General features: G+C 47.0%; 1 protein-coding gene across 2 annotated transcripts in view; it reads right to left on the bottom strand.

Annotated features, from left to right (window-relative positions):
* Positions 1-7,100: 7,100 nt before the first annotated feature.
* LOC125458867 (transcription cofactor vestigial-like protein 1) overlaps positions 7,101-17,899 on the bottom strand; it is a 15,683-nt gene continuing 4,884 nt past the window's right edge. The window contains exons 3-4 of one of the 2 annotated variants that reach the window (XM_048544630.2): positions 11,587-12,018; positions 7,101-8,790 (exon numbers count right to left, since the gene is read on the bottom strand). In XM_048544630.2, coding sequence (XP_048400587.2) covers positions 8,759-8,790; positions 11,587-12,018 — 464 coding nt within the window. In that variant the 3' untranslated portion in view covers positions 7,101-8,758. Of the gene's footprint in view, positions 9,713-11,586; positions 12,019-17,899 lie in introns of both variants that reach the window. The other variant, XM_048544629.2, reaches the window with a different exon arrangement.

Genomic DNA, 17,899 nt, shown 5'->3' with positions numbered 1-17,899 from the left:
TCTTTGTATCCTCACTGGCTATAGGGGAGGTCCTAGAGAATTGGAGAATAGCCAGTGTTGTTCCTTTGTTTAAGAAGGATTGCAGGGATAATCTAGCTAATTACAGGCTGGTGAGTCTTATGTCAGTGGTAGGGAAATTACTGGATAGGAATCTTCGAGATGGGATTTACTCCCACCTGGAAATAAATGGGCTTTTAGCGAGAGGCAATGTGGTTTTGTGAAGGGGAGGTCATGTCTCATTAAATTAGTTGAGTTTTTTGAGGAAGTGATGAAGATGATCGATGAGGGTAGGGCAGTGGAAGTTGTCTACATGGGCTTCAGTAAGGTCTTTGACAAGGTCCGTCATGGCAGGCTGATACAGAAGGTAAAGCTGCACGGGGTCAGAGGTGAGCTTGCAAGCTGGATAAAAAACTGGCTCGGTCATAGAAGACAGAGGGTAGCAATGGAAGGGTGCATTTCTGAATGGAAGGCTGTGACTAGTGGTGTTCCTCAGGGTCAGTGTTGGGACCTTTGCTATTTGTAATCTATATAAATGATTTGGAGGAGAGTGTAACCAGTCTGATTAGTAAGTTTGCGGATGACTCAAAGGTTGGTGGAATTATGGATAGCGATGAGGACCGTCAAAGGATACAGTAGGATATAGATCAGTTGGAGACATGGGCAGAGAGATGGTAGATACTGTTTAACCCAGAAAAATGTGAGGTAATGCATTTTTGGAAGGTCTAAACCAAGTGGAAAATATACAGTAAATGGCAGAACCCTTCAGTGCACTAACTGGCAGAGGGATCTGGGTGCACAGGTACACGAGTTACTGAAAGTGGCAACACAGGTGGAAAAGCTAGTCAACAAGGTATATGGCATGTTTGTTTTCATCGGCTGAGGCATGAAGTTTAAAATTGGAAGTAATGTTGCAGCTTTACAGAGCCTTAGTTAGGCCGCATTTGGAATATTGTGTTCAATTCTAGTCACCACACTACCAGAAGGATCTGGTGGCTTTGGAGAGGGTACAAAAAAGATTTACCAGGAATTGGCCTGGTATGGAGGGCATTAGCTATGAGTAGAGGATAGAGAGACTTGGGGCCACCTGATAGAGGTCTACAAGACTATGATGGGCATGGACAGACTGGACCGTCAGAAGCTTTTTCCCAGGGTGGTAGAGTCAGTTACTAGCGGGCATAGGTTTAAGGTGTGAGGGGCAAGGTTTAAAGGTGATGTCTGAGGCAAGTTTTTTTTTATACAGAGTGGTGGGTGCCTGGGACTCGCTGTCGGGGGAGGTAGTAGAAGCGATAGTAACTTCTAGAGAGTGTCTTGATAAATATACGAACAGGATGGGAATAGAGGGATACAGTCTCTGGAAGTGTAGGGGGTTTTAGTTGTGATGGGCAGCATGTCGGTGCAGGCTTAGAGGGCCGATGCGCCTGTTCCTATGCTGTAATTTTCTTTGTTCTTTGTTCTAAATAAAGGATGAACTCATAGAGTCTGCTAAAGAAAGACTCTAAAAATAACACATCCCAGAGCCACCCAGGGGGCAGGTTACTTTAGGTAATGTGAACACAGTGGAATTTCATATTCAGTTTGAGAGTGAGGAATTAGGTTCAACTGAAAAATAAAAGCAACTACAAGGGCATAAAGTCAGTGTTGGTAAAAGTGTAGTGAGTAAATACATTAAATGATAAATAGTACAACAGTATTGGCAGGCATTTCAGGAGCTATTTTAACCAAAGGGAGAGGAGGTGAACTGCCTGAGGCAGGCATTCAGAGACAGGTTCATTGGAGCTGATTGGAATTAGTTCATATTCTACTGCAGAGAAAGCAGTGAGGTATTGGTGAATCTCTGGTAATTAGTTAATATCCTTTCTATTCTTAAATTTTAACATGAAAACAAGAGTAGACTATACACTCCACCTTTCAATACATCACCATTCAATATGATCATGGCTGATTGAACACATCACCGCTTTTGACCCACCCCATCCTCATCTCCATGGCCCTGTACATCACTAACAATCAGAAATGGATGAATATCTACCTCAAACAGACTTAGGAGCTGAGCCTCCACAGAACCCTTTTGCAGAGAATTCCATAGGTTCACAATAAACACATTTCACCTTAACTCGAACCCAAGTGGCTTCACCTGTGTTTTTGGTTTGTTAGGCTCTGGACGCCCCACCCTGGGCCTTCCGTGTCTGTTACTTTCAGTGTTTTGTAGGTTTCAGTGAAGTCACATCTCATTCTCCAAAAGCCAAATTTGCCCAAGCTCTATCTTGGATGAAGGAGTGGAAAGGTGGATTAGCAAGTTCGCAAACAATATTAAGGTGGGTCGCATTGTGGACAGTGCAGAGGGTTGTTCTAGGTTACAATGGGACACTGATAGGATGTAGAGCTGGGCTGAGCAGTGGCAGATGGAGTTTAACCCTGAAAAGTGTGAGGTGATTCATTTTGGAAGAACAAACTTGGAAACAGAATACAGGATCAAGGGAAAGATGTGTGGACGAGTAGAGGGATCTTGGGGTTCATGTTCACAGTTCCCTGAAGGCTGCCACCCAGGTGGATAGAGTTGTTAAGAAGGCATATGCTGTGTTAGCTTTCATTAATAGAGGGATTGAGTTCAAGAGCTGTAAAGTTATGCTCCAGCTATACAAAAGCCTGGTTCGGCCACATCTGGAGTATGGTGTCCAGTTCTGGTCGCCTCATTACAGGAAAGATGTGGAAGTGTTAGAAAAGGTGCAGAGGAGATTTACCAGGCTATTGCCTGGAATGGAGGGAAGGTCTTACAAGGAAAGGTTGAGATAGCTAGAGCTTTTCACTTTAGAATGACAAACGATGAGAGCTGACTTGATAGAGGTGTACAAAATGATCAGAGGTATAGATAGAGAAGACAGACAGAGACTTTTTCCTAGGGTGGAGGTAGCTATTATGAGGGAACATAGTTTTAAAGTGAAAGGAGGTAGATATCGGGGAAAAGTCAGAGGTAGGTTCTTTACTCAGAGAGTGTTGTGGGGTGGAAGGCATTGCCAGAGACGGTAGTGGAGTCAGCCTCATTGGGGCATTTAAGCGGCTGTTAGATAGGCATATGGATGACAGTATAAGGTAGGGGAGGAGGTTAGATAGACCTTAGGTTTCGGGCAAAAATTCGGCACAACATTGTGGGCCGAAGGGCCTGTACTGCACTGTTTTGTGTTCTATGTTCTGTCTTCATTGCTATCTCAGGAACACATCTGATCAATCTTCATTGCACTCTCTCTCTTTGCTAATAATATCTTCCCTGGGATATGGGCACCAATATGGCACACAGCACTCCGTGTTTTGTCTAGCCAAGCTCCTATACATTTGAAGGAAGTCATCACTGCTTTTGTACTCAAATCCACTTGCAATAAAGTCAAATATTCCATTAGCCTTTTCAGTAGCTTGCTGCGCATGCATATTAGCTTTCAGTGACCTATCAACAAGGACACCCAGGTCCCTTTGTGTATTTACTCTTTATGATCACTTTCAAATTAAGAAATATTTTGTGCATCTGTTTCTCCTCCCAAAGTGAATGCTTTTTTCCACATTTCATTCCATGTTCTTACCTGATAACTGGGCCTGTCAAATCATCTCATTTACATCTTCCTCACACATTCTCACTGAGCTTTACACAATCTGCAGCATTCGGAATTATCCATTTGGGCTCCAGATTCAAATCATTGATGGATATCATGAAGAGCTGGGACATAGTCACCCTGGCCGTTCCAGCACCAATATCAAAATGACCCATTTATTCCTGCCCTTAGTCCATGCCAATACATTCTCTCCTAGTCCATGTGCTTTGATCTTTCTAATATGCTGTGATGACTCATCCTTAAAGATTCTCTTTTTTTCTAGTTATTTGTGGGATGTGGGAGTCACTGGCTGAGCCCAGCATTTATTGCCCATCCCTAGTTGCCCCTAGAGAAGGTGGTGGTGAGCTGCCTTCTTGAACCGCTGCAGTCCATGTGCTGTGGGTTGACCCACAATGCTAATAGGGAGGGAATGCCAGGATTTTGACCCAGTGACAGTGAAGGAACGATGATATATTTCCAAGTCAGTACATTAAGTGATTTGGAGCGGAACCTGCAGGGGGTGGTGTTCCCATGTACCTGCTGCCCTTGTCCTTCTGGATGGAAGTGGTCGTGGGTTTGGAAGATGCTGCCTGAGGGTCTGAGATGCAGTGCATCTTGTAGATGGTACACACTGCTGCTACTGAGCGTCGGTGGTGGAGGGAGTGGATGCTTGTGGATGTGGCATTAATCAAGCAGCTGCTTTGTCCTGGATGGTGCCAAGCTTCTTGAGTGTTGTTGGGGCTGCACCCATCCAGGCAAATGGGGAGTATTCCTTCTCACCCCTGACTTGGTCAGAAATCACACAACACCAGGTTATAGTAAGAGTTACCAAGGTGTGGGGCTGAATGAGCACAGCAGGCCAAGCAGCATCTTAGGAGCACAAAAGGTAGGTGGCCTGCTGTGTTCATCCAGCCACACACCTTGTTATCTCAGATTCTCCAGCATCTGCAGTTCCTACTATCTCTCTCACCCCAAGTTATAGTCCAACAGGTTTATTAGAAAACACAACCATTTGGAGTATTTCTCCTTCTCCAGGTGTTAGTGAGCAAGGGAGTATGAGACACAGAATTTACTGGTGAAAGATCAAGGGTCACACCATTGATGAGGAGGTATTAAACAAACCTGACATGCTATTAAATCTATAATGGATTCGGAGGTTTTAATTGATTAATATGTATATGTAAATCCCCAAATTCCTTTCAAGTCACTGCTCTGAGAGAACTAAAGGTTTTATCAGTGTAAAGAAGAGGTGACCTTTTGGGTCAGACAATGCATGTTAGGTGTGAGGCCTTGTTTAGAATTGGTTTGTGTTTTAGTTTGTCATCAGACTGGTTTTATTTCTAAAGTAGGGATTTATAAAAAGCCATATTGCCTGACTGTCTATAAAATGCGTGCTTTTTGCATAACATAAAATGTAAATGCAAATACAAATTCAACCCATAGATTCAAGTATGTGTGCGTGCGCGTGTGTGTGCGTGTGCCTGCGCGTGTGCGTGCGCGTGTGTGTGCGTGTGCCTGCGTGTGTGCGTGCGCGTGTGTGTGTGTGTGTGCCTTGCGTGTGTGCGTGCGCTTGTGTGTGCGTGTGCCTGCGTGTGTGCGTGCGCGTGTGTGTGCGTGCCCGTGTGTGTGCGTGAGTGCATTGGTGTGTGTGTGTTTGTGTGTGTGCATATGCACATATATGTGTGTGAGAGTGTGTGCGTGTGCGCATGTGTGTGTGTGCGAGGGTGTGTGTGCGCGCACATGTGTACGTCCGTGCGTGTGTGCATATGTGAGGGGGTGGGTAGGCGGTGTAAGAGTGGGATTAGGCTGTTGAGCTTGATGATCAGCCATGATCATCCAGAATGATGCAGCAGGCTTGAGGGGTTGAATGGTCCCTTCTTCGCTGGTCCTGTGGGACGGGAACACACCTCCTATGTTCTACCCCATGCAACAAGACCCCCAATCCGGCCTGTCAAACGGGGAGCTAACATTCCCTCTCTCTGCCAGGTCAGGACAAGCATCAGGAACCATGCACACTGGCAGCCCCGCACTGGCAGTCCTGCACTGGCAGGCACACACTGGCAGTCCTGCACTGGCAGCTCCACACTGGCAGTGCTTCCTCTGGTGCTGGTGCCAGGGATCCCTGCTACTCCGGGATTTCCCTGCAGGCACGGGTATCGGGGAGAGCATCACCCTTGGGCTGTGTTGGTGGTTAATGGGCAACTTTGGGTCAGTATGGTGCAGCATGATCTGACTGGGCCCCATGGGAAAAGCCCCTTCAACTAAAATACCAGAAGATGGCACCCGTTAATTTGCCTTTTGGTGTTTGTGAAATAAACTTCTGTTTTTAAAGAAACTCTTTGGCTCCAGTAACTGAACACTGGTGTTAACCAAACAGCTTTGAAGAAATGGTGATCAACATAATTTGTATTCGGCATCAGACCAACCTACCCTCGGACCTGCATGGACGGGCTGGCATACATTTCAGCTACAGCGATGGGATCAGCACGAGGGGGTGGGGTTATCACGGTGGGGAAGAGTTGGCTTGGAGTGGGGGCGCTGGCCTTGGGTTGGTATGTAGTGATAGGGGGTGAACACCAAGCCGGGTATTCACACCTGGCTCTTGTAACCCTCAGACACTCACAGGCCCAGAGAGAACATGGAGGAATGTGGGATCAGACTTATCCTGCTGCAGAGGTGCAACCTGACACTGCTACCCAGATTGGTTTGAATAAAAACCTGTGCTCGTGGATATGTGTGCTTATTTTTTGTATCTTAGAGTTTGAGAATGAAGCATTATAATCCGACCCTACATTGATTCCTGATTAGATTTCATAGACAAACCAACAATGCTGAGGTATTTAACTATCACAACATTCAGCTTTCCTTTTTATACTTTATTTAGAATGCAACAAAACATCAATTAATATATTACTTTACTGCTACAAAAAAGTCAGGTTCATTAGTTTACACCATGTATACAGCACAGCGTGCCCCCGGTGTAACCAGCACAGTGTTCCCCTGGGGACACCCAGCACAGCGAGCCCCCGAGTGTACCCGACACAGCGTGCCCCCGAGCGAACCCGGCACAGCGTGCCCCCAGGGGTACCTGGCACAGCGTGCCCCCAGGTGTACCCGGCACAGCATGCCCCCAAGCGTACCCGGCACAGCGTGCCCCTAGGGGTACCCGGCCGTGCCCCTGGGTGTACCCAGCACAGCGTGCCCCTGGGTGTACCCGGCACAGCATGCTCCCGAGCGTACCCGGCACAGCATGCCCCCAGGGGTACCCGGCACAGCGTGCCCCCAGGGGTACCCGGCACAGCATGCCCCCAGGGGTACCCGGCACAGCATGCTCCTGAGCGTACCCGGCACAGCGTGCCCCCGGGGTACCCGGCACAGCATGCCCCCAGGGGTACCTGGCACAGCATGCCCCCAGGGGTACCCGGCACAGCGTGCCCCCAGGGGTACCTGGCACAGCATGCCCCCAGGGGTACCCGGCACAGCATGCTCCCGAGCGTACCCGGCACAGCGTGCCCCCAGGGGTACCTGGCACAGCATGCCCCCAGGGGTACCCGGCACAGCATGCTCCCGAGCGTACCCGGCACAGCGTGACCCCAGGGGTACCTGGCACAGCATGCCCCCAGGGGTACCCGGCACAGCATGCCCCTGGGTGTACCCGGCACAGCATGCCCCTGGGTGTACCCGGCACAGCGCGCCCCCGAGTGTACCCAGCACAGCGTGCCCCTGGGTGTACTCGGAACAGTGTGCCTCTGGGTTACCCAGCACAGTGTGCCCCCGCGTGTAGCCAGTATTGAGTACATCGTGTATACCGGGTATGCACTGATTGAAGATGTGCCAAGAACAATTGGCCCTGAGTGTACAGATTACAGTGTGCACCAGCTCTAACAGGCTATTTCTGTAAGGTTGGCAATTACTTTTTAAAAAAGACTATAGAAAGGTATATTCTTCATTTAATATCAATATTGTGACCTATTATAAATTTCGGGTGACTACATCTGACAATCCGTGACAATGCTGCTGTTTGCAATACTTACACCCTCACTAGTGGAGATAACTAATTGGGGCTGTAAAAACACGCTGTGTGTCTCCCTGAAACCCTGAGATTACCCAGAACGTTCCGCCAACTGGAGGTTACCAGGTGCTTAAAGGCCCAGTTAAAACCCACATTCCCCTCTGATAGAGGTCAATAAGGTTTTAGTAAAATCAAGCCTTTGCTTCCCATTAATCCTCATTTCCCATCAGCAGTATTCAGTAAGTTTTGGATGATTAGATCTTGTGAAGAATAGAAATGACAAGAACAAAGCTGGTGCTGGGATTCATTAGGCAGAGCATCTTTAATTAATTCATTTGGTGGGCCTAGCCTGATGGATTTAGTGACCCAGGCAGGGGCACACTTTGTGCAGGAGAGAGTGCTACATGCAGATCTCTCCACCCGACAGTAAAACATTTACAATCCCTGGTGTTCCCCAAACTTTGCCCAACTCCTCATGACACCAGATCCCAATCCCCTAGCATCCTGCCAAATGTCTCGATATCAGGAGTGTGTCCTGTACCTAGTGAAACTGGGCTGAACAGAGATGCAACTGGTACCTCACTGAACTAGGCATGGACAAGCAGAGAGCATTTCCCCAGCTCTGCGCGTTTGACAACTGGTAAAAACAAAGTCCAAATAAAATGCAAAAATGTAAAACAAACTATGGATCATTTCCAACACCCACTTGGTTTATCGATCAGATTATCAGCAGTTGACCAAAAAATGTTGCCCAAAAAATGAGAATTATTTGGTAACACGCCCTGAGCTCTTGTGAACCAGTAGATGGGGCTGCGGGACTGTAAATGTTCAGCCTGAGATCACACAGTCAAACACACGCGGCTGAGACAGGGGAAAGAGGTCAGAAAAATATTAACACAGAAAGTGCTGACTAAGAGCAGCAGCATCGATGGAATGAGACACAGATTGAATGTTCCAGTGATCCATCTTCAGAATTGTCCTGAAGAAAAAACACCCAGTTCAGAGTTGCCATGGCAACACTTCAACCAATCGCAGTCCACTTGCCAAATAATCAGCATTCTCCCTGCACCACGCAGTATAAATCTTGTTTTCCTTTTGTTTTGCATTCTTGCAAAATGGTTCTGATGAAGTGAGATGGAAAAAATTTAAATAGGTGTGTCTTTTCTCAGCAGTCTTCAGTTTTGAGGTCTTCAGTTGCTTTAAATAATAAATATTATGAGAGTTCAGCAAGTAATATCTGTAAATCAATTTAAGCATGATTCTCTCTGAGTAAATAACACATCAATCGTGGGGAGATTTCTTAATCAACTTGGATGTATTTTTATCCCTTTCAGATACCCACCATAGCCCCATCCCTCCCTTTCTCTGGAATCCCTTCTAGCTCCTGAACCTGGTACCACAGTTTGGCCAATTCGGATCTCCATGGGTCCGATGCTCCAAATTTCGTGGCTGCCAAAAAGTCGGGAATTCCTGCTTGAGTCTCAGTGTCAGATCTTACTGGATAATGTTTCTGTGTAACACCTGGAGATGGTTTTTATCTGAAGAGTTTTTGAAGAGTTTCCACATTTCTGTAGGCCCTGAATTGTGCATTTGCAGGAGCGGATTTACAACTTGAGAAAAGGCGTCGCCTGTGGTTGCCTTGGACTCTCAGTACCTGAAGTGATACAATCAAACTCCTCAATGAAGGCCCACTCACTCACACAAAGGCTTCAAATGACAATTGAACTCTCTGTATTTCCCTGATCGGAGAATACTCCAGGCTAAGGCCTGGCAAAGTCAGAGTCAAGGACTTGATGCTTACTGTCCATTAGCCACTTAGCACCAACTCAACCCTCAACCACTCCCAAAATGTTCACAGCTTCTGCTTCTCTGACAGATGCACACCCCAGTCTCAGGTTGACGCCAGGAGCACATGAGTAGAAGGACAAGGTGCAGCTCAGAAACAATGTGTTGTGAAATGGATGGGAAGGAGCCAGCAGCGTGAGGAGCGGTTCACTGAGATAGTGCAGTAATGGGCTAGAGTGCGACAGTGCAGAGGGATAAACAAGGAGTCGAGGAAAGGCAGGCAGCTCAGGCTAATACCAGTAAATGTCCTTCTGCCTCTGAGGGGCTTGTAAATCTGCAGAGGAAATTAAAAAAATTTACATTAGGCAATTCTACGATTTGACATCCGTCTTCGAATTTCCCTGATAATAATGTTGAATAAAGAGGCTAATATTAAGAACACTGTCAAACTAACATCCTCAAAAATGAAAAAAAGGTCAGTACTGAGGGGGCTCCGCACTCTCGGAGGGTCAGTGCCGAGGGAGAGCTGCACTGTCGGATGGTCAGTGCTGAGGGAATGGGCACTGTCAGTGGGTCAGTGCTGGGACAGCGGGCACTGTCGGAGGATCAGTGCTGAGGGAGCTCCGCACTGTCAGAGGGTCAGTGCTGATGGAGCGCCGCACTGTCGGAGGGTCAGTACTGAGGGAGTAGGCACTGTCGGATGCTCAGTGCTGAGGGAGAGCCACACTGGTGGAGGGTCAGTGCTGAGGGAGCGCCGCACTGTTGGAGGGTCAGTGCTGAGGGAATGGGCACTGTCAATGGGTCAGTGCTGAGAGAGCGAGCACTGTCGGAGGATCAGTGCTGAGGGAGCTCCGCACTGTCAGAGGGTCAGTGCTGAGGGAGAGCTGCACTGTCGGAGGGTCAGTACTGAGGGAGTGTCGCACTGTCGGAGGGTCAGTACTGAGGGAGCGGGCACTGTTGGAGGGTCAGTGCTGAGGGAGTGCTGCACTGTTGGAGGGTCAGTGCTGATGGAGCGCCGCACTGTCAGAGGGGCAGTACTGAGGGAGCGGGCACTGTCGGAGGGTCAGTGCCGAGGGAGTGCCGCGCTGTTGGAGGGTCAGTGCTGAGGGAGCGCCGCACTGTTGGAGGGTCAGTGCTGAGGGAGTGGGCACTGTCGGAGGGTCAGTGCTGAGGGAGTGGGCACTGTTGGAGGGTCAGTGCTGATGGAGCGCCGCACTGTCGGAGGGTCAGTGCTGAGGGAGCGCCGCACTGTCGGAGAGTCAGTGCTGAGGGAGTGCCGCACTGTCGGAGGGTCAGTGCTGAGGGAGCGCCGCACTGTTGGAGGGTCAGTGCTGAGGGAGTGGGCACTGTCGGAGGGTCAGTGCTGAGGGATTGGGCACTGTTGGAGGGTCAGTGCTGATGGAGCGCCGCAGATGGAACTGTATGGTAAATGGAAAATTCCTGGGGAAAATTGCTACACAGAGAGATCTGGGTGTTCAGGTCCATTGTACCCTGAAGGTGGCAACGCAGGTCGATAGAATGGCCAAGAAGGCATATGGCTTGCTATCATTCATCAGACGGGGTATTGAGTACAAGAGTTGGCAGGTTATGTTGCAGTTGTATAGGACTTTGGTTTGGCCACATTTGGAGTACTGTGTACAGTTCTGGTCGCCACATTACCAAAAGGATGTGGATGCTTTGGAGTGGGTGCAGAGGAGGTTCACCAGGATGTTGCCTGGTATGGAGGGTGCTAGCTATGAAGAGAGGTTGAGTAGATTAGGATTATTTACATTAGAAAGACAGAGATTGAGGGGGACCCGACTGAGGTCTACAAAATCATGAGGGTTATAGACAGGGTGGATAGCAAGAAGCTTTTTCCCAGAGTGGGGTCTCAATTACTAGGGGTCATGAGTTCAAAGTGAGAGGAGGAAGCGACCAGAACTGTACGCAGTATTCCAAATGTGGTCAAACCAAATTACCTGGATTATCCCTGCTATCCTTCTTAAACAAGATGACAACATTAGCAATTCTCCAGAGTGCTGCAGCAGCTGGAAATGAACTCAGGTGATCACATCAATCAATCCTCATTTCAACGATATCGGTTGGTGTTGTTTCACTCTGAATGTGAATTACCTTTCATCGTTTCTAAACAATCAGAATGAGGTGTTGGAGCCAGCGGGGCTGGAATGTGCCTCCTCTGTTAGATTCTCAGTGAGTTTACAGACATACCTACATCGACGTTCTCACTCTGCCTCATTTCTGCGGGTCCAGGAGCAGGCTGTGCCCAGGCCAGGGTCAGGTTTGTTTTTGGGGCAGTGTGTCGCTGGCTGTTTTCGGACGGCAGGCTCTCCCCTCTCAGGGAAGCCAGGAAGGAGTTATACTCAGAGCTGTTGATTGCAGCTGGGATCATTCGATGAAGATCAGGCATTGGCTGGCAGAAGATAGAGTCCTCCCGGCCATGACTACTCGCTCTGGGTAGGATCCATGGGTGGTAAGGCTGAGGGTACAGGTTTGAGGGGCTGTTCGTATGGTACTGAGGCCCGCGGATGGATGCACCTGGAGCCCTGAGGGGTGCAGCAGACAGGTTGGCACCTTGGGGTGAACTGGGCCAGAGCGGAGCACGAGGATCCCAATGGCGTGGGTGAGCCAAGGGTTTCTCATCTGAAAGAATGCAGAGAGGGGGTAAAAAGCATCAGTAATAGAATAAAACCATTGTCCCACTGTTTATCCACAAACCAGAGACCCAACCCCACCGCAGCATTTTATAATGCTGTGTTAATTTAAAAGTGCTGTGACAGAGGAAGTGAGGCGAAACCCTGAAGCAGAACCAAAGCTGGCTGGAAGATTTGAGGAAGTGAAGGGGCATTAGCATTTTCAGAGGAGCCCTCACGTGACATCAGCTGTTAGTTTTAGGTATCACACACATCATTGTTCAAACAGAAACTGCGAAGGACAACTTGGAAAAGCATCTTCTAATAGCTTATTAAGCCCTATACCTGGGAGCCCACTGGTTGGAAAGCGTTTGTGTGATTGTATGTTTCATTTGATAAATGGGGAATGTTTGGGATATTGTGTGAAAGCTGACAGCTTGAAGTTCATTTTATAGCAGAAAGGATAAAGACCGAGGATCTTCAATTCTGGATCAGCTTGTTCAGTTGGCTTTCTTCACCTGATCCCTCTGGATCCACCCCAAAACCTGGTCTCTCATTGGATAAAGTTTCTTCTCTTCAGCCAATGAAGACATCGGTAGTGGGTGTCGGGGATTGGGGATGGGTAGTGTCAGCATTTGGAGTGTGCTCAGAGTGTAGTTCTGGAGTGTCAGCAGAATTTCCCACAACTGCAAAGACTCCGTACAGAGGGTTAATAAGAATTCAAAGCCCTTGGTTAGAATTTCATCTGGTTTTCCAGTTTAATCTTCCAGTCTTCAGGATGCATTCATCAATGAATACAAGAATGCCAAATTTCAAAAGGATCTCTGTCTTTCCAACCAGTAGCGGTGCTATGTATCTGATTTATTCTCCTCTCTGTGATTTACCAGTAGGAGTTAGGCCATAAGACCATAAGACATAGAAGTGGAAGTAAGGCCACTTGGTCCATCGAGTCCACTCCACCATTTAATCATGGCTGATGGACATTTCAACTCCACTTCCCTGCACTCTCCCCGTAGCCCCTATTTCCTTGCGAGATCAGGAAATTATCAATCTCTGCCTTGAAGGCATTTAACGTCCCGATCTCCACTGCGCTCCGTGGCAATGAATTCCACAAGCCCACCACTCTCTGGCTGGAGAACTGTCTCCTCATTTCAGTTTTAAATTTACCCCCTCTCATTCTAAGGCTGTGCCCACGGGTCCTAGTCTCCCCGCCTAACGGAAACAACTTCCTAGTGTCCACCCCTTCTAAACCGTACATTATCTTGTAAGTTTCTATTAGATCTCCCCTCAACCTTCTAAACTCTAATGAGTACAATCCCAGGATCCTCAGCCGTTCATCATACGTTAAACCTACCATTCCAGGGATCATCCGTGTGAATCTCCGCTGGACACGCTCCAGCACCAGTATGTCCTTCCTGAGGTGTGGGGCCCAAAATTGGACACAGTATTCTAAATGGGGCCTAACTAGAGCTTTATAAAGCCTCAGAAGCACATCGCCGCTTTTATATTTCAACCCTCTTGAGATAAATGACAACATTACATTCGCTTTCTTAATCACGGACTCTACCTGCAAGTTAACCTTTAGAGAATCCTGGACCAACACTCCCAGATCCCTTTGTGCTTCTGCTTTATGAATTTTCTCACCGTTCAGAAAATAGTCCATGCCCGTATTCTTTTTTCCAAAGTGCAAGACCTCGCATTTGCTCATGTTGAATTTCATCAGCCATTTCCTGGACCACTCTCCTGAACTGTCCCAATCTTTCTGCACCCTCCCCACCTCTCCAGTACTACCTGCCTGTCCACCTATCTTCATATCATCGGCAAACTTCTCCAGAATGCCCTCCCAATCCCTTCATCCAGATCATTAATATATAAAGTGAACAGTTGCGGCCCCAACACTGAATCCTGCGGGACACCACTCATCACCGGTGCCATTCCAAAAAAGAGCCTTTTATCCCAACTCTCTGCCTTCTGTCAGACAGCCAATCCTCAATCCAAGCCAGTAGCTCACCTCGGACACCATGGGCCCTCACCTTACTCAGCAGTCTTCCGTGAGGCACTGCATCAAAGGCCTTTTGGAAGTCTAGTTAGATAACATCTACTGGGATTCCCTGGTCTAATCTACTTGTTACCTCTTCAAAGAATTCCAACAGGTTTGTCAGGCATGACCTCCCCTTACTAAATCCATGCTGACTTGTTTTAATCTGACCCTGCACTTCCAGGAATTTAGAAATCTCATCCTTGACAATGGATTCTAGAATTTTACCAACTACCAAGGTTAGGCTAATCGGCCTGTAATTTTCCATCTTTTGCCTTGATCCTTTCTTAAACAAGGACGTTACAACAGCAATTTTCCAATCATCTGGGACTTTCCCTGACTCCAGTGACTTTTGAAAGATCACAACCAAAGCCTCTGCTATTTCCTCAGCCACCTCCCTCCGAACCCATTGGGGACAGGAGATCTATCAATTTTCAGACTTTTTAGCTTTTCTAGCACTTTAGAACATAGACCATAGAACATAGAACAGTACAGCACAGAACAGGCCCTTCAGCCCATGATGTTGTGCTGACCATTGATCCTCATGTATGCACCCTCAAATTTCTGTGACCATATGCATGTCCAGCAGTCTCTTAAATGACCCCAATGACCTTGCTTCCACAACTGCTGCTGGCAATGCATTCCATGCTCTCACAACTCTCTGTGTAAAGAACCCGCCTCTGATATCCCCTCTACACTTTCCTCCAACCAGCTTAAAACTATGACCCCTCGTGCTAGCCATTTCTGCCCTGGGAAATAGTCTCTGGCTATCAACTCTATCTATGCCTCTCATTATCTTGTATACCTCAATTAGGTGCCCTCTCCTCCTCCTTTTCTCCAATGAAAAGAGACCGAGCTCAGTCAACCTCTCTTCATAAGATAAGCCCTCCAGTCCAGGCAGCATCCTGGTAAATCTCCTCTGAACCTTCTCCATAGCATCCACATCTTTTGTAATGCCTATCATACTCAACTCTGCCCCCTGACTCTCCCTAATTGTTGGCATACTACTCATGTCTTCCACTGTGAAGACTGACACAAAGTACTTATTAAGTTCTTCAGCTATTTCCTTATCTCCCATCACTAGCCTTCCAGCATCAATTTGGAGCGGCCCAATATCTACTTTTGCCTCTCGTTTGTTTCTTATGTATTGAAAGAAGCTGTTACTATCATTTCTAATATTACTAGCTAGCCTACCTTCATATATGATCCTCTCCTTCCTTATTTCTGTCTTTGTTATCCTCTGTTTGTTTTTGTAGCCTTCCCAATAGAACATAGAACATTACAGCACAGTACAGGCACTTCGGCCCTCGATGTTGTGCCGACCTCTCATACCAATCTCAAGCCCATCTAACCTATACTATTCCATGTACATCCATATGCATATCCAATGACGACTTAAATGTACCTAAAGTTGGCGAATCTACTACCGTTGCAGGCAAAGCGTTCCATTCCCTTACTACTCTGAGTAAAGAAACTACCTCTGACATCTGTCCTATATCTTTCACCCCTCAATTTAAAGCTATGCCCCCTCATGCTCGCTGTCACCATCCTAGGAAAAAGGCTCTCCCTATCCACCCTATCTAACCCTCTGATTATTTTATATGTTTCGATTAAGTCACCTCTCAAAGTTCTTCTCTCTAACGAAAACAGCCTCAAGTCCCTCAGCCTTTCCTCATAAGACCTTCCCTCCATACCAGGCAACATCCTAGTAAATCTCCTCTGCACCCTTTCCAAAGCATCCACATCCTTCTTATAATGCGGTGACCAGAACTGTACGCAATACTCCAAGTGCGGCTGCACCAGAGTTTTGTACAGCTTCACCATAACCTCTTGGTTCTGGAACTCGATCCCTCTATTAATAAAAGCTAAAACACTGTATGCCTTCTTAACAGCCCTGTTAACCTGGGTGGCAACTTTCAAGGATCTGTATACATGGACACCGAGATCTCTCTGCTCATCTACACTACTAAGAATCTTACCATTAGCCCTGTACTTTGCCTTCCGGTTACTCCTACCAAAGTGCATCACCTCATTTGTCCGCATTAAACTCCATTTGCCACCTCTCAGCCAGCTCTGCAGCTTATCTATGTCTCTCTGCAACCTACAGCATCCTTCGTCACTATCCACAACTCCACCGACCTGAGTGTCATCTGCAAATTTACTAACCCATCCTTCTACGCCCTCATCCAGGTCATTTATAAAAATGACAAACAGCAGTGGACCCAACACCGACCCTTGTGGTACACCACTAGTAACTGCTCTCCAGGATGAACATTTCCCATCAACTACCACCCTCTGTCTTCTTTCAGCAAGCCAACTTCTGATCCAAACTGCTATATCTCCCACAATTCCATTCCTCCGCATTTTGTACAATAGCCTATTGTGGGGAACCTTATCGAATGCCTTGCTGAAATCCATATACACCACATCAACCGGTTTACTCTTATCTACCTGTTTGGTCACCTTCTCAAAGAACTCAATAAGGTTTGTGAGGCACGACCTTCCCTTCACAAAACTGTCCCTAATCAATTTATTCTTTTCTAGATGATCATAAATCCTATCCCTTATAACCTTTTCCAACACTTTACCAACAACTGAGGTAAGGCTCACTGGTCTATAGTTGCCAGGGTTGACCCTACTCCCCTTCTTGAACAGGGGAACCACATTTGCTATCCTCCAGTCGTCTGGCACTATTCCTGTAGACAATGACGAATTAAAGATCAATGCCAAAGGCTCGGCAGTCTCCTCCCTGGCTTCCCAAAGGATCCAAGGATAAATTCCATCCGGCCCAAGGGACTTATCTATCTTCACCCTCTGTAGGATTTCTAATACCTCTTCCTTGTGAACCTCAATCCCACCTAGTCTAGTAGCCTGTATCTCAGTATTCTCCTCGACAACATTGTCGTTTTCTACAGTGAATACTGTTGAAAAATATTCATTTAGCACTTCCCCTATCTCATCTGACTCCACACACAACTTACCATTACTATCCTTGATTGGGCTTAATCTTACTCTCGTCATTCTTTTATTCCTTAAATACCTATAGAAAGCCTTAGGGTTTACCCTGATCCTATCCACCAACAACTTCTCATGTCTCCTCCTGGCTCTTCTGAGCTCTCTCTTTTGGTCTTTCCTGGCTACCTCGTAGCCCTCAAGTGTCCTAACTGAGCTTTTCCTTGAATAAAAATATTTCACCAACATTAAGGAAGCTAATTTACAAACAACAAGAGATTCTGGAATAGAAACTTTCATCTTGAAGGAAAACAACAGTGTCGTGCTAATGGAATTGTAACCCAAAGCCCGGGTTAATGCTCTGAGGCGCTGGTGGAATTTTTATCAAATTAAGAAATCTCACATGTTGTTGGGCTGGACAATAGATTTGTGGGCCAGGTCAGACCACATGTGGAGGGCCCCGCTGTTCATCTACTACAGGATCTTTATAGAAACTTTATTTCTTATTATCCAAGCATATACCACGACTAACTCTAAGGCAACGTAACTTTCTTTTCTTTATTTCTCTATTTTGTATCTAAGATTTGTATCTAATTACTAGTTGTGATTCTAAATGTTTCTAATTCAAACTACATTCCATAGACTTGAAAAGATAATTAAACTGGGGGTATCTGACCAGCATGAACATTTTGGACCAAACAGTTTCAATGCTGTACGGCTCTATGACCTTATGACTCTAAGCAGCAGACTTCTCTCACATAAGCAGCTTAGCCGGTATTGACCTCCTTGCTCTGTGCTGTGTATAAACTGGGTACTGTGCTTCCTATGTAATTACAATGCTGCCTTTCACTGGCTGTCAGAATGCCGATACTCAAATGCATGTCTTTTCGAAATTATGAAA

The sequence above is a fragment of the Stegostoma tigrinum genome, chromosome 15 (assembly GCF_030684315.1).
Source record: "Stegostoma tigrinum isolate sSteTig4 chromosome 15, sSteTig4.hap1, whole genome shotgun sequence".
Taxonomy (NCBI): Eukaryota; Metazoa; Chordata; class Chondrichthyes; order Orectolobiformes; family Stegostomatidae; genus Stegostoma; species Stegostoma tigrinum.
This window is presented reverse-complemented; position numbering and strand designations above follow the sequence as displayed.